Source organism: Polistes dominula, unplaced genomic scaffold (assembly GCF_049000335.1).
Source record: "Polistes dominula isolate Pdom_NZ unplaced genomic scaffold, Pdom_raw_medaka contig_33, whole genome shotgun sequence".
Taxonomy (NCBI): Eukaryota; Metazoa; Arthropoda; class Insecta; order Hymenoptera; family Vespidae; genus Polistes; species Polistes dominula.
In genome coordinates this window covers 4,332,474-4,347,518 of record NW_028300998.1, presented here as the reverse complement: position 1 = coordinate 4,347,518, position 15,045 = coordinate 4,332,474, and the positions used below count along the sequence as shown (strand labels likewise).

At 28.9% G+C, this 15,045-nt stretch overlaps 2 protein-coding genes across 5 annotated transcripts; one reads left to right on the top strand and one right to left on the bottom strand.

Moving 5' to 3' along the window:
• Window positions 1-671: 671 nt before the first annotated feature.
• LOC107065536 (fatty acid synthase) lies at window positions 672-8,536 on the bottom strand. The gene is given in 18 exon segments (XM_089173568.1): window positions 672-1,207; window positions 1,306-2,013; window positions 2,094-3,358; window positions 3,361-3,927; window positions 3,999-4,139; window positions 4,142-4,381; window positions 4,455-4,738; window positions 4,808-5,028; window positions 5,101-5,406; window positions 5,468-5,785; window positions 5,868-6,028; window positions 6,103-6,319; window positions 6,595-6,677; window positions 6,680-6,887; window positions 6,970-7,397; window positions 7,496-7,727; window positions 8,044-8,294; window positions 8,389-8,536. Coding segments are annotated over 18 exon segments (5,892 nt in total). The 3' UTR covers window positions 672-1,093.
• A 3,925-nt stretch (window positions 8,537-12,461) lies between these two features.
• Window positions 12,462-14,945, top strand: LOC107068765 (uncharacterized). 4 transcript variants are annotated; one of them, XM_015325501.2, is made up of 4 exons: window positions 12,462-14,029; window positions 14,130-14,272; window positions 14,351-14,436; window positions 14,519-14,945. In XM_015325501.2, exons 1-4 carry the CDS (start codon window positions 12,689-12,691, stop codon window positions 14,704-14,706), a joined length of 1,758 nt encoding a protein of 585 aa, XP_015180987.2. In that variant the 5' UTR covers window positions 12,462-12,688; the 3' UTR covers window positions 14,707-14,945. The 4 variants fall into 4 exon arrangements, with proteins under 4 accessions (XP_015180987.2, XP_015180979.2, XP_089029561.1 ...); XM_015325493.2 differs by having other exon boundaries at window positions 14,516-14,943; XM_089173435.1 differs by having other exon boundaries at window positions 14,130-14,436.
• The last annotated feature ends 100 nt before the right edge of the window (window positions 14,946-15,045 follow it).

Sequence of the window (15,045 nt, the reverse complement as noted above, 5' to 3'; positions counted from 1 at the left end):
TTATATATAATACAAGGCAAAATTATTAATGTATTTCAGGAATTTCATATCAATCCAATTTGTTCAAAATTCTAATAAATTAACTTAAAAAAATGTTTAAGGATTGTTACCATAATTATAGTTTGTGTATAATAAAAAAATAAAAATCGTAAGATCACTTTTCGGTTAAAAATATCATCTTATGTTAATTAGCAGAGGGACAATCAGTGGACAAATAATAGGTAGAATACTGTAATCTTTGATAGTTTGTACCGTTCTTTGATAGTAATTACTATAATCGTGTTAAGTACCAATTATTGCCCACTGGTGGTCGCGGTAGTAACTTCAATGAATTTTACTAGATAAAAAACGAGACTTGTGAAATACGTACTTCTGTATTTTGTGTATTAGATATCTTTTTTTTTAGTAACGATCTTTGTTATTTTGGCATTTTACCTTCTCATTCAATGTCAACCCTTTTTTTCTGTATGCAGTCATGTTTCATTCGGTAAGTTGTCTTTTTAAAGAGTTTCCTTTTCCCAGCGTTTTTCTAGTCCGTTTTGACCACTATTCTAATTTAGTAAAAATGTTATTTTTTATTTAAATAAATCTATATTTTAAGGAATAAAACTTGTTTTTGTTATAAAAAAGATAAAGTAATCAATGTTAATAAGAATACGAATTTTGGAGTATTTCTTTACAAACGTGTTATTTATTAAACATAAATATAAACATTCAATGAATTTAAACCGTACGTGTATTTATCAATACAAAAAACTTAAATTGAGAGTAAAATGATTAAAGTATATGACTAAAGAAAGAATAATTTTAAATCATCTAGACTACAAATACATCTTTCATTTATCACGTTAAAAATCGTAAAAAAATTTAGTTAATTTATGAAGTTGAAATTAACTTTTTTTTTTATAGTTCATCTTAATAAAATCATTTTTTTTTTTCAAAATACTATTAGGTGAGAAATGAAAAAATTAATTTTTCTAGCTTCATTTTATCAACCAATTCTTATGCAATATATAAGATTGAATGTTATATAAATAAAAATAATGTTTAATAAAAAAGCAAAGATTAATAATTACTCATTTAGAGTTCACAATTAGATATTTAATGCTTTCGATTTCGATGGAGTATATATATATTTCTCAAAAAGTTCAAGTTCACTCTCTTCTTGTTTATTCTTCTCTTTTTGTTCATTATTTGTTTGCAGTTTCTATAAAATATAAAAATAGTAATTAGTACATAATTTTCTATTTAAAATATTACAGTAACAATTTTTTAAAATAATGTCGAAGTAAAATGATATCTTACCAGGTCTTCAATAGAAGTATGTTCTTTTAAAATGTTATGGTACACACAAATTATAGAAGAATTTTCTTTCAATAAAACTCTCAATCGTTGTAAGAAATGTGACATTTCCACAAAAAATTCTTTCTTCGGTTTACGTTCGGATTGTGTAGATTCAAATAAAGAAGGAAGAAGCACAAATAGTCCATGTTGACCTAATGCTTTTCTTTGTTCACAAATATTTTCCACAATAGAAAACCGAGAAAAAGGTTCGTTTTCATTGTAAAACGAAAAAATAACAAAATTTTCAAGTAATGGGCAGATTTTTTTAGATTCTTGATCAAGTATTTGAGTGATCGAGGTTGTAACTAATGAAGACCTCACAAATTCTTTACTTGTTCTATGAAAATCAAAAATAGCACCGAGTTGACCTACAGAAGAGGCTTCCTTTAATAATTTATGCACCGTTGGTGCTTTCGTTAGGTCAACCCCAACTCGTATGATAATCTTTTGTCCACGTTCACATAATTTCTGTAAATATAAGATTTCTTTCTCCTTGGATGCTATTTTAGAAACTACAAAAAGTTTGGTAACACCTTCATCGATCATCCATTTCATTAATTGCATGCCAAAAATGTCTAAGCCTTCTACGATAAAGTAACATCTGTTCTTGTCAAAGCACAAACGAGGAACGTGGATTGATTTGATCTGTTTGAGCGGATGAATAAATACCTAAAATAAACATATTTCGTTTAAACATTAAATTGTTTATAACTATCCAAGATAATAAATTCTATATGAAAATCACTTACTTTTCCAAAACGTTCATAAACAACTTTGTTTTTTTCCTCTACAGTTCCTTGAAGATAAAGTTTTCGCGATATAATTGGTTTTACGTAACCCGCCTGCAAAGCTGCTCTCATTAGGTCAGCTGACTCTCTTTTCTTTTCCGGTGACAACTTAAAAAGATCTTGTAAACAGTAACAATACAAACTTATGTGTTTAATAAAGTTAGCTAGTGGTAACAAATAATAAGTAGGCTTATTACAATCGTAGAACATTGCCATTTGTTGTAAATCTTTAACAATGTCTAAACAAGAATCTAAATCGTCTAAAACTGAATAGCTTGCAACAACGAAGTCCAAGCCTTTCCTCTTCGTAATAGTCAAAATATCAGTTTTATAGTGTTTTATATTAATAATCTGTGACTGTGGTAAACGTGGTTGTATCAACTCGATGATCTGTTTTTCAGCTTCCGTTTCATAAGTAGTATAAACATCAAAATTATACGACAAAGATATATTTATGAGAGCCTGTCCTACGTCACTAGCACCAAAATGTACCAAAATAGTTTCCATTCGTTTAAATTTAAAAGCATTAGAATGTAATATACAGAAAGCTGCAAAATAAGCATGAGGAATTGTTGCAGCATCCTCGAAGCTCAGATTGTCTGGAATAATCCAAGTGAGTTCTGGATCAGGGATAATTTCATTGCTTATAATGAAATTGTCAACAAGTCCCATTACTCTACGACCATTTTCATCTCTTCCTGAATATTCAACAACAGATATGTGTGATTCCAAGCTGACGTCATTTTGTAACGAGTATTCATAAACATTTAGATCGAATGCAGCACACTCTACTGTTACAATGCTTTTATTTGGTTCGTTAATAAGTGGTAATTCTTCCATCCAAGTTATTGAACCTGATTTTTCAAAGTTTGCTTTCCAGTGCGAAGAAAATTTAGACTTTTCTGTCAATGGCATCCATCTGTATGTGCCCCATACACTGTTTGCCGATAACACGTTTTGACGAAAATTTAATTTTATTTGATTTTCATAGAATTTATTTTCAAGTGAAAATATCGGTGCTTTTGCGTCTTGTAAATCGAAAATGCGAAGTTTCTTATATTCCGGCTCTTGTTTTAAATCTTGAAGTATTTCAAATATATTATTTTCAACAATAGAGTTTACCAAAAATATAACATTATCATATTTCGATTGTCGTAAACAAGTTTTTAACTGATCGATACAATTTTGTTGATTTTTAACGACAACCGCTCGTTTTAAATCTTCTTCCTTTTTAAAAGTAAGACAGTATGACCAGAAGTTATTTTTATCTTCAAAAGAACGAATAATCCTACACTTTTTATCATAGCAATCGCATTATCTTCATCTTCCATTTTTATAACAGTTAATAGAAATGATTCTCTACTGATATTAGTAATGATATGTCTTATATCTTTAAATAAATAATACTCGATAATCATCAAAGTAAAATTTTCATCAAGTATTTTCTCAAGATGTGTTCTATCAATGCATTTTAATTCAAAATTAAACTTAGTCATCTTCGAAAGGTTTTCGAGACACTCAAAAATATTATTATGATCATATCCTGTCTCTTTTATTATAACCATTCTCTCCGTAGCACTTTTGTTAATATTTTCTGATATTACTCCTAGTACAGCGTGGAAAACGTCAATTATATTCATCTCCGTTTCATTTACATTCGAAATAAATCGAACTTCATCCGCTAATAGCTCAATATTTGTGTCTTTTATAAATACTTCTTTAAGTTCAATACCGCTTACTTCAATACCTGTACAAGCTATTGATTTGATCTGTGGTTCGTATTTCATCGGTAACACTAAAAAATAATTTCCTGTTATATCTATATGGAATATGAACAAATAAAATTTATATTTCAACCCCTTTTACCATTTTTATCCGTCAATTCTTCTTCCAATTGTTTCATGTCAATTACGATCTTTTGTATTCTATTAGGCATTAGCATGTGTTTATTATTAGTTCTAAAAATTAGTACTTGATATAATCCTTCCAGTGCAGGTATCCAATTTTTTTCCATTTTATTTGTCCACTTAAAGAAGTTAAAGATAGTCCATTGACGGATTTATAAAATTCTCCATATTTATAACCACGAATAAGAAGACTCGTATAAAAATCTTCCTTCGTTAATATTTCATTTTCTTTTTTAAAATAGTTTTCGTCTGAATATTGTTTTTCGTATTTACTTGTAAAGCATATAGTTCCAGTAGCTACAATAGTCTTTTCATTTATCAATACTTCAAATTTTCCTGACCCTAATAAAGAACGGCATTTATTAATTTATTAATATTACAAATAAATGTATTTATCTTTGCTATAATTACTTACCCTTCATAACAATAATTGTCAAAGAAAGTTTATCATTTTTTGGTATTTTTAATAATAGATCATGAATTACAATGTCCTCAAATATAAGAAAATTATCAGATTCTTTCTCTCTCTGATCCAAGTAAAGATCTTGAACAAGCCGCAAATAAATAGTGGAAGGTATTATAATATCTTCACCAATTTTAAAATCGTATATAAATTTATATTCATTTAATCTCAAGTCCAATATAAATGTTTTTTCTAAAGATTTTGTGTGTTTAATATAATCGAAATAATTCACGTTCCTATGGTAAATAAACGAAAAGCATTTATGTTTTAAGCACATTGGAAGTAGAAATAACTAGCATACTTACCAATCAATACTATGTTCCCATCGCATTAGCGAAGAAATCGATGGGGTACCTTTACAAACAGGGTATGGAACTCGCGGATAAAGATTCCCAACTGTTATGGGAATTCCAAGATTATAAAGCTTTCCTAATGTAGATAGAAGTAAAATTGTATTGTCCTTGTGGCCTCGTTTAGTTAATGATAAATTAATGATATTACTGTTCAATGATTGTGCTAAAATAGTCTGAGGAATAAAAAGTAATTAGTTATGCAATTTAATTAACTCTAATTAAAATATTTTTTCTAATATATGAACCTGTAGAAGTCCGTGGGGAGAAATTTCAAGGGTTATACTGTTTTTCGGTATCATTTGTAATACTTCTTCGAATAAAACGGGAGAAATAAAATTATTTGTAAAATATTCTGACGAAGAATAACAAGCTTTTAGTGAATGCCATTTGTTTCTCGGAAAAGATGTAGATATCCAACGTTCACTGCGTTGTTTTGGTTGAAGTATGACTTTTTTTAAGTAATCCGCCAATTTTAGAGCAGCTGGGTGAATGTAACGACTATGATATGAAATATTACCGGTTGGTACGATCTTAGCAAATATTCCTTTACTCTAAAAAAAAAAAAAACTTTATTATAACGATTTGTTTATTGAAAAATCATCTAAACTTTACCTGTAATTCCTTGATAAAAGCTTTTATAGATTCGATAGGTCCACTTATAGTAGAACTTTGCGGCCCGTTGTGGCAAGCAACATCAATGTCTTTGGGAAGAAAATGTTTAATTTCTTGGTAACCAATACCAACTGCAGCCATCGCTCCAATTATCATTTCAGTTTCTACAGAAGCCAGACCTCGAAAGAGAGCGGTTAAAATCGTTTCTTCCCGCGTGCAACAACCATCAGCGTATGAACAACCCAGCTCACCAGCAGAGTGTCCGATTATGTAATTTGGTTTTACTCCAACTGCGTATAAAACATCCACCAGACCGATCTACATACCAATTGTACAAAATTTATTCGGAAAAGAGAAAGAATAAAAACTGTAAGCGGGAAGATATTAGACATTTAATTACTTGTATAGCTGCTATTCCTAGAAAACTGTTTACAATATTGTCGTATATAGTTGGATCATTGTCACATATAATATGCACAATATCATAACCTCGAGGTTTTAATACCTTGTCACATATTTTTATTGCTTCAGCAAAGATTGGTATTTTCATTAGAGATTGACCTAAAAAACAATTGTATATAGAATTTATTCCATGAAACATCTCATTGATTATTTATTTTTAATATTTTAAATACCCATTCCAGTCCATTGACAGCCCATTCCCGTAAAAACAAACCATAATTCCTTAGATGTTTCGTTAACAGGTACAATTTCTTCCAAAATTGTTTTTGATTCCGTCTCTTCTGTTGATGACAATAGTATGTATCCACGAAATAGAGAGTGATTTAATGGTTTTATCATAGCATCGTTGATTAACTGCAGTAATTCCTCGTTGGAATTGTTTGTTTTTAACTAAATATAAAATATTTATGTGTGAATAATATTTAAATTATAAATCGTATAGTGATTAATATGCATTTTTAACAATTAATTAACGACATAGCCACGTTGGATTTCTAATTTGCGTCACATCGAAAATCGTATAGTATTGACTTTAGAAGACAGTAATAGAATATGATCTTTTTGATAATATCGAATATGTATGAAAAATCGTTCGTAGGGAAATGATTCGAACCCGCAAAGAGAAAATAAAAGAACACAATGTACATTTACACAACTATACTTACAGAATTAAAGATCAATGTTAACATCTCCTTATTTCGTGCAGAGGATGTCAAAAGTCGAGGGAAATCTTGCGTTGATAGCTTTCCTTTTTTTTATTTTTCGAATGACGTTTTAAGATAATGTGGGAAAAGAGACCGTTGAAAGAGGCAGTATTGACGGCTGCGTAACCTTCTGTCCAATGTGTCGGTTTTGTAACAACTTTAACGCGTCCATCTTGAAGACATTTAGCATCTTCCGGAGGTTCATCATAATGAAGATTCGGAGGAATAATGTCTTTCTCCATAGCCAAAATTACCTAAAAATTCGACGTTAACTTTATGCGTAATTACTAATCGATGAAATATTGAATAATTGAAATATTTTGAGAAAAGATTTACCTTTATAATTGAATTTATTGTATTACCAGAACTTGTATGACCAATGTTTGATTTTACTGATCCAATTAGAAGGGGATTAGAAGGGCTTCGATCCTGTCCGTAAACAAGATCGATCGCTTTTAATTCTTCGCGATCTATTTTCTTCACTGCTATACCATCGGCCTCAATATAAGTAATATCACTTGGTCTTAAGTTACAGTCTTTCAAAGTCTTTTTCATTATTTGCGCTTGGAACTGTGCAGAATTGAGAATCATAGTGTGGTCATCTATACTTCCGCCATATTCCACATTTATAGCACTAATCTCTGCGTAAATACGCCTTGCATTTTTGGCTTTTTGTAAAAAGAGCACACCTATTGATTCGCTGCGTGAGAATCCCGAAGCCTTTGCATCAAACGATCTGTTTATTCCGTCTGATGATGCTAATCCTAAAAATTGATTTATCTCAAATTATTTTTAGTTCCTAATAGATGTTATCTCATTTAGTATATTTTATTTATTTATAAATATTTATTACATTATTTACCTAATTCTTTAAGATGATAAGAAAAATTCGGATATAAATTAAGAATTCCAGCATCAACGATTGCTGCTTCGCATTCACCAGATTTTATAACTTCGAATGCTTTTTGCAAGGCTGTTGCACTTCCAACGCATTCTGATTGGACGGTACAACTTGGACCTATTAAATCCAAAGTAAAGGATATTCGATTTGCTGTCATTGTTCGAGCGGATCCCACAATTCCAAGACCATATGGCTACGCCGATTATAACGATGAACATTAATTTCCAATTGTTATTATCTAACCCTTTGACTGCTAACTACTCTAAGTTGAAGCGCTTAATGCGAGCGGCGTGCGGCCAGCAGTAGCAATCGCTGGGGACTAAATACTTTTTTTCTTTTTTTTGTATTTACATACAAGAGTATTTAATTTATTACGTACAAGTAAACAGCCAAAACTTCGCCGAGCGCGCATTTGCGTCCATAGTCGATATCGATGGCTTGCGTCGGACGCATATATGCGCCCATAGCAGTCAAAGGGCTAATTGGTAATATAAGTTTAATTTACTAACCTCGTATTTTTCATAAAAAATTCCTTTGTCTGATTCTTGATAAGACAATGATGCAAAGACTGCAATTTTGGTATTATGTAATTCTGCAGGATTCAATCCGGCATCAATGATAGCTTCAAAAATTGCCGTTGTCAACAATCTCGTTACTGGATCCGTCGTAGCTGCAACTCTCGAACTAATGCCAAAAAAAATGTTATCCAACTTTGTGATGTCTTTCATTGTTCCCATACGGTAAGGTATTTCTTTGTATTCTAGGAAAATTCATTTGACAATTTACAGTTTGTAACATTTTTTTAAGTACAATTAAATTTACAAATTGTAATATATATATATATATATTCTTACTATTGGGCCATCTCCTATGATTTTCCGATACACAATCGACACCATTAATAAGATTTTCCATGAGTTCATCGACATTATTGCTATTAGGAAATTTTCCAGAGATACCAGAAATCACAATTACATCGTCACTCAAATTTTCTACAACCATATTAATTAATGGAATTACTTTGACACTAGAAAAATAGAACAGCAGAAGTACAAGTAAGTTCAGTCAACGAAATCGTATTAAAAAATTTATTCATCAAGTGCTGTTTTATATCTTCGCACCGATTAAAAAAAAAATCGAATATTTTACTATTTGTGAGTATAATATGTTCTAACCTTCTGAAATTGTCGTAAACTCATCGTTACGAAATGCATGTTTTTATGTATACAAAATAACCAAGCCGGTTAAACGTATTAATAAAGTTCAAATGTATGACGTAGGTATTTAAAAGTGACTAGACAATTTATTGACTAGCTAATAGTTTAAAAAAACTTAAAATTCAGTTTCCTGTAAACAAGTTAAATTTTATTATTATACCTATAATGCTTAAACAAATATTCGCTATTTTATAATTTTTGCGTTAGGATATAGAAAAATTTAATATATTGAGCTCCTAAAAGTATTTATATACTACGAAATGTTTAAATTGAGGTTGAAATGATTAAAGTGTATAACTAAAGAAAGGATGATTTTAAATCATCTAGACTACAAATATATCTTTTATTTATAGCGTTAAAAATCGTAAAAAAAATTCCGTTAATTTATGAATTTAAAATAAGCTTTTTTTTATAGTTCATCTTAATAAAATCATGTTTTTTTCTTTTCAAAATATTATTATTAGGTTGATGTAAAAATAATGGCTAAGAGCTACTTTAAAACGATATAACTCGTAACATATAAAGCTTTACAAATCGAAATAAAAATCATTTGCATCAATACATTGTTGCTAACGAGAAAGTTCAAAATGATAAATTTTTTGATTTTCTGAAGCTTTTCAACAACTTCTCGTGTGGTTTTATATGGATCGCCTTCGATGAACACCTTCGATTGGTCGTTATTAACTTCTGATAGTCTACCGTGACTCACTTCATCTTCGAAATTAATACTACCAAGGCGGAATTTTTCGAACTATCGGCGCATGTACGTTTAGAAACGTGTCATCACCCCGTTAACATTTCAAGTGGTTTTCGTACTTTTATATTCAAGTTTGAATTTTCGTAATAAAATTATTCGAATTTCCTATTTCGACAGCGTTTGTATAAACGATCTAAAAGCACATGCAAAATAATGATAGAAAAAAGATAATAGCATTAATTAATAGAGGAAAAAACACGCTTTAAAATAATATATAACAATTGAAGATTTTATTTAAATATTAATACACAAAACATAGACAATATGAAAACGGCCATTATTTTCGCATCAATCTTATATTATAAGGTATGGAAGAATTAATTTTTTTGGCTTTATTTTATCAACCATTACATACGCTAAATAAAGGATTGAATTTTAAATAAATAAAAATAATGCTTAATCAAAAAATCAGTAATTATTAATAATTACTCATTCAGACTTTACAATTGGGTTAATAATGCTTTAATTGACAGTAGAAGATTAAATGTTTCTCAAGAAGTTCACAGAGTTTTCTAGATTCTTGGTCAATAATATGATCATCTTTTCTCCACATTCATATAATTTCTTTAAATAAAAGATTTCTTTCTCCTTTGATGCTATTTTAGCATTCTTGGAACAGTCCTTGATAACAAGATGGATAGATTTGATCTGTTTGAGCGGTTATTATCTTCATCTTCCATTTTTATAACAGTTAATAGAAATGATTCTCTACTAATATTAGTAATGATATGTCTTATATCTTTAAATAAATAATACTCGATAATCATCAAAGTAAAATTTTCATCAAGTATTTTCTCAAAATGTTTTTTATCAATGCATTTTAATTCAAAATCAGTCTGATGTGTTTAGAGTACGAGAGGATCTGTCTCAGGTTTAAAATTTTAAACTTTCTTAGTATATTCTATGGAACTAAATAAAAAAAAGTGGTATGTAAACATAAGTCATATAAAGTTTTATTAATAAGTTATAATACAAATATGGAATAAAAAACAAAGTAGAAATAATCGCAAGCAAATAACTTGTTTATTATAAGCATTTGCTAGGATAGATTTATGTATTTATTCGTATAATTATATTACATCGTAACTTCCAGGATTAACTAATACTCATTGTCACTTTTAAATTATTTATCGTTCTTGGCAATAAACGAATGATATTGCTATTTTGTCGTTATCATTGTCTAATGAAGTCAAATGAGTAAATTATTCTGCATTACCTAATACACCTTAGAGGACAATAGTCATTCAACTTATTGTAAGTTTTCACTGTATTTGCTTAATGTCTTGGATACCATCTACCTAAAAATTTGAGCAAAACTAAAAAGTTCTTGGACGCACAACGATCGAAAATTCATTCGAAAACAGTTTAGAAATACTGCGCGTATAGTAAAGTCCAAGTTTATAATAGTGTAACTGAGAAAATAGTATAAAGTCTATTACCAGGGTCGCGAAAATATTTATTTGGATAAGGAGCATCGCCAAATTGAAAAGTTTGAGTAGCTCTTCTTTAAATGACCCTTTTAACATCGTTAATTTTTTATAAAGTATGATGAATACTTTTTGATTTTTTTATATGAAGCTTAACTTAGCATATATTTTTTTTTTAATTAACACTTCGAATTCTATTTAATTTATTCTCAATAAGATGTTTTTTAACTTTGTGTTGAAAAATTGTTTATTTTATAAATGATTAATTGTAAAGAGAATTATTTAAATCAGTTGCATTTCAAATTTTCTAAAAACACTATTTAAAATTTAGCGCTAATCGATCTTAGTACAATGCTGCCATCAAGCGGCAGAGTTTGGCAGTCAGAATCTCCATATATGTATACTACACAAATCAATTCAGTGATCTCATTCGTACGATAATTATCGTACGCGTCACATAATTTCAAGTCTTGTACGATCCAAAATTCAGCCTGTACGATAATTTACGATTTTATGGTTTACGGTTTAATTATCACTGTCCAATTTGGAATTTCGAAAACTTGATGACCAGTTTTTTTTTTTACTCATCAAATTTTGCAAACGGGTCAGTTAGAACGGTAAAGGGGTTCAACTTGCGATTTGGATTCGATATCTCGAGAAGCTTGAAGAAGAAAGAACCACCACTGTACGATCTCTGTACGATCTGGTCTTTCTCCCTGCCGTACGCCGTATTTACGATAGCTTTTTTGAATTTGACGACTAAAAAAAAAAAGGTCATCAACAAATTGAAAAATGTGGAAATTGAAAATTTAACAAGTTCAAAATTTTTCCTGTGCGTACGATAATTTTCCGGTGTGTACGATAATTTTACGCCCCTGTGTCGCAGTGCAGCCAGATCGTGGGTAAATCGTACCCTCTCCCTGTGCCACTGTGGGATTGCACACAATGAAAGTTACCCATGTCCGTGTGTTCGGGATGTCGAAAGAAGTCGAGTGTAACCGAAGTTGGAACACGTGGAGTGGCACACTATGAAAGCCCGCCAACTTCGGTTACACTCGACTTCTTTCGACATCCCAAACACACGGACATGGGTAACTTTCATTGTGTGCAATCCCACAGTGGCACAAGGAGAGGGTACGATTTACCCACGATCTGGCAGCACAGCTGTGTCGATCAGACAAACTAAAGTCTCTAGGATCACTGCAAATCATATTATGTGAGCCTTAGTTTTTGATAATTGAGAATCATGAAATATTTTTATGTATTAAGTTGATTCCAATTCTTATTGGTATTGAGTAAATATTGTTATTTTTATTCAAATATACTTGTATACTATGTCAATTGTAGTTCTTAATCTTTTATTTTTATGTGTATTTACATTTATTGCATATTATATTTACTACATATTAATATCTTATGTTATTAACCATTAATACCTATCTTAAATTAATATTAATTTTATGTATTAGTCTTATAATTAGTACCTTTGGGTTATTTCTTTGTTTCAGATAACTTCTAAGGTTTGTTCTCAAATTGATTTAATCAATGTTTTTTGTATGGATATTGAATGAAATATTTTTTGTATCTATTATAAGAAAAGAAGTATATTGATCTTATGTAGGATCATTGTACAAGAAATTTAAAAATTAATATTTATATCAAATAACGTCTATACAAATTATACAAAAGAGAATTAAGTGGATTAGAATCATCGTTCCTTATTGAATATATTTTTATAAAAAAAAAAAAAAAAATGGAAGAAATAAATCCTAAAGTATTAGCGTATAAAGAACAAACAGAGAGCACAATAAATTATTGTCAGAACAGTCGTATGGAATTATCTGGTATGAACTCCGTATCGATGAACAATTATAATGAAGAATCAGCAAATTTAAAAAGTATGCTTCATATACAGGATTCATGTAATTTAAAAAAAGAATTTTTACCAAAAAAATTAACTAATCTAATTAAATTAGATTTGACTAACTGTTATTTAACAGATCTTCCAAAATATTTATGTCTATTAAAAAATTTACAACATCTTGTACTCAATAATAATCAACTTTCATGCTTACCAAATGTAGTTGGAGATCTGAAAGAATTAATATCTTTAAAAGTACATAATAACAACTTAAAAGAAGTGCCTGAAAATATTAGTTATTTATTAAATCTTGAAGATTTGGATTTAAGTTTCAACAAATTAACAGACATTCCATGCACATACAAAATGTTGAATAGATTAAAATATCTTTCTCTAGCAAATAATAATTTGATATGTATTCCTGATTGCATTAAAATGGGAATGTCCAGTTTGGAAATGTTAGTTTTATCACAGAATAATCATATCATGTTGAATATTTCATTGCGCAGTAAAAATATTAAAAGATTTTATGCAACAAACAATGGTATTTGTTCGTCGTTTCCCAAATGGATATTTAATAATATATATAATCAATTAGAAGAAGTATTTTTAGATCATACGGTATTTGAAAACTTTCATTTTTCAAGAAATAACGTATCAATTTCAAATATTAAAAAATTGTCAATGATAGAATGTAAATTATCTGAAAAAATTTTGAAAGAAATTTTTCAAAGGCTAAAGTCACCTGAAAGTTTGAACTTTGGAAATAGTGTATTAACAGTAAACAGAAATCTTTTTTGTTTATTACCAATTCAAGATATAAAAACCAAATCTAGTCTGAAGGATATAAATATTTGTAAAACAAATATTGCGATGATACCAAAACGCATAAATGAGTTTCTGGCTTTAGTAACAATTGATATTAGTTATAATTATATCACTTGGTTACCTGATGAAATATGTGATTTGCACAATTTACAAAATTTGATAATTAATGATAATTTATTAGTTAGTTTGCCTGATTCTATTGGTCAATTGGCTTCTCTTAAAACATTAAAGGCTAGTAATAATGCATTAACTAGTTTACCAAGTTCTATAATGCATTTAAATAATTTACAATTTTTGGACCTTTATAATAATGAATTGTTTAAAGAAACATATGTTAATATTAATATGACTACTTTACAAGGAATAGATCTCGAACAAAACTATTTTTTGACTAATGATTTACCGGTAAGATAATTCAGAAGTATTTTTATTTAGAAAATTCAAAATAACAAATAATGATTTAAAAAAAAATCTAATTTTTTATATTAATAAATTAAATTTTAAGATAACATATAATTATGAACATTTAAGAGCTGCATTATTAGAATATTGGAATGAAAAATTTAGAGTAGTTGGTTTAAAGAAAGAGCCCGTGTATGATGACGAATTTGTTGACTCATTACGCACACTTGATACGAGTGATGATAAGTATATATCAGTTTCGTTTTTTACTGAATATTATTTAATGGTTTTATTAAATAATGGAAATCTTTGGTTAATCTTTAGATTATCAGAAGAACAGACTTCTTTTGAATGGTTTAAAGAAAATTGGGATGAATCAAGTGATTCAGCAGAAGAATTCGATCCAAATGGTAATTTGATATATTTTTTAATATACTTTTATCTCATTACTGTACTATAAAAAGTATGTTACATAATGTATTATTTTAGCAGAATGTTGGAAACCAAAATTAATTCGATGTTCTCCGCTCGTTGCTTGTAAAAGAAAAAATTTAAGGGAATATTTTTGTCCAGCAGATTTACACGCAAAGCCAATTTTAGAGTATGTTCAACAGATGATAGATAGTGGTATTTTATCTTCGAACACTGAATTTGAAACTGGTCAATTTGACGATGCTTGAGACAAAAACAAAATTGTGCTATGTCATTGCCATTGACTATAATAAATGATAATTGTATTATATATAAATATTTAAACATTGATAAAATACTAAATATTTATGTTCTATTTCTGTACACTTATTTAAATGCATGTATTACTTTACATGAAAACTGCGATAAATGAAATACGAAAAGTATGAAAAGTGGTAAATAAATACCATATAAATGTTATTAAAATGTAAATAAACATCAATATCTTAGGTATATATTTTTTTATTCCTATCATTGTGTGCGAGAAAAATTGATACTGAAAGATATAATAAAGTCAACGAAGATTATGTTTTTCAAAGGATTTTCTT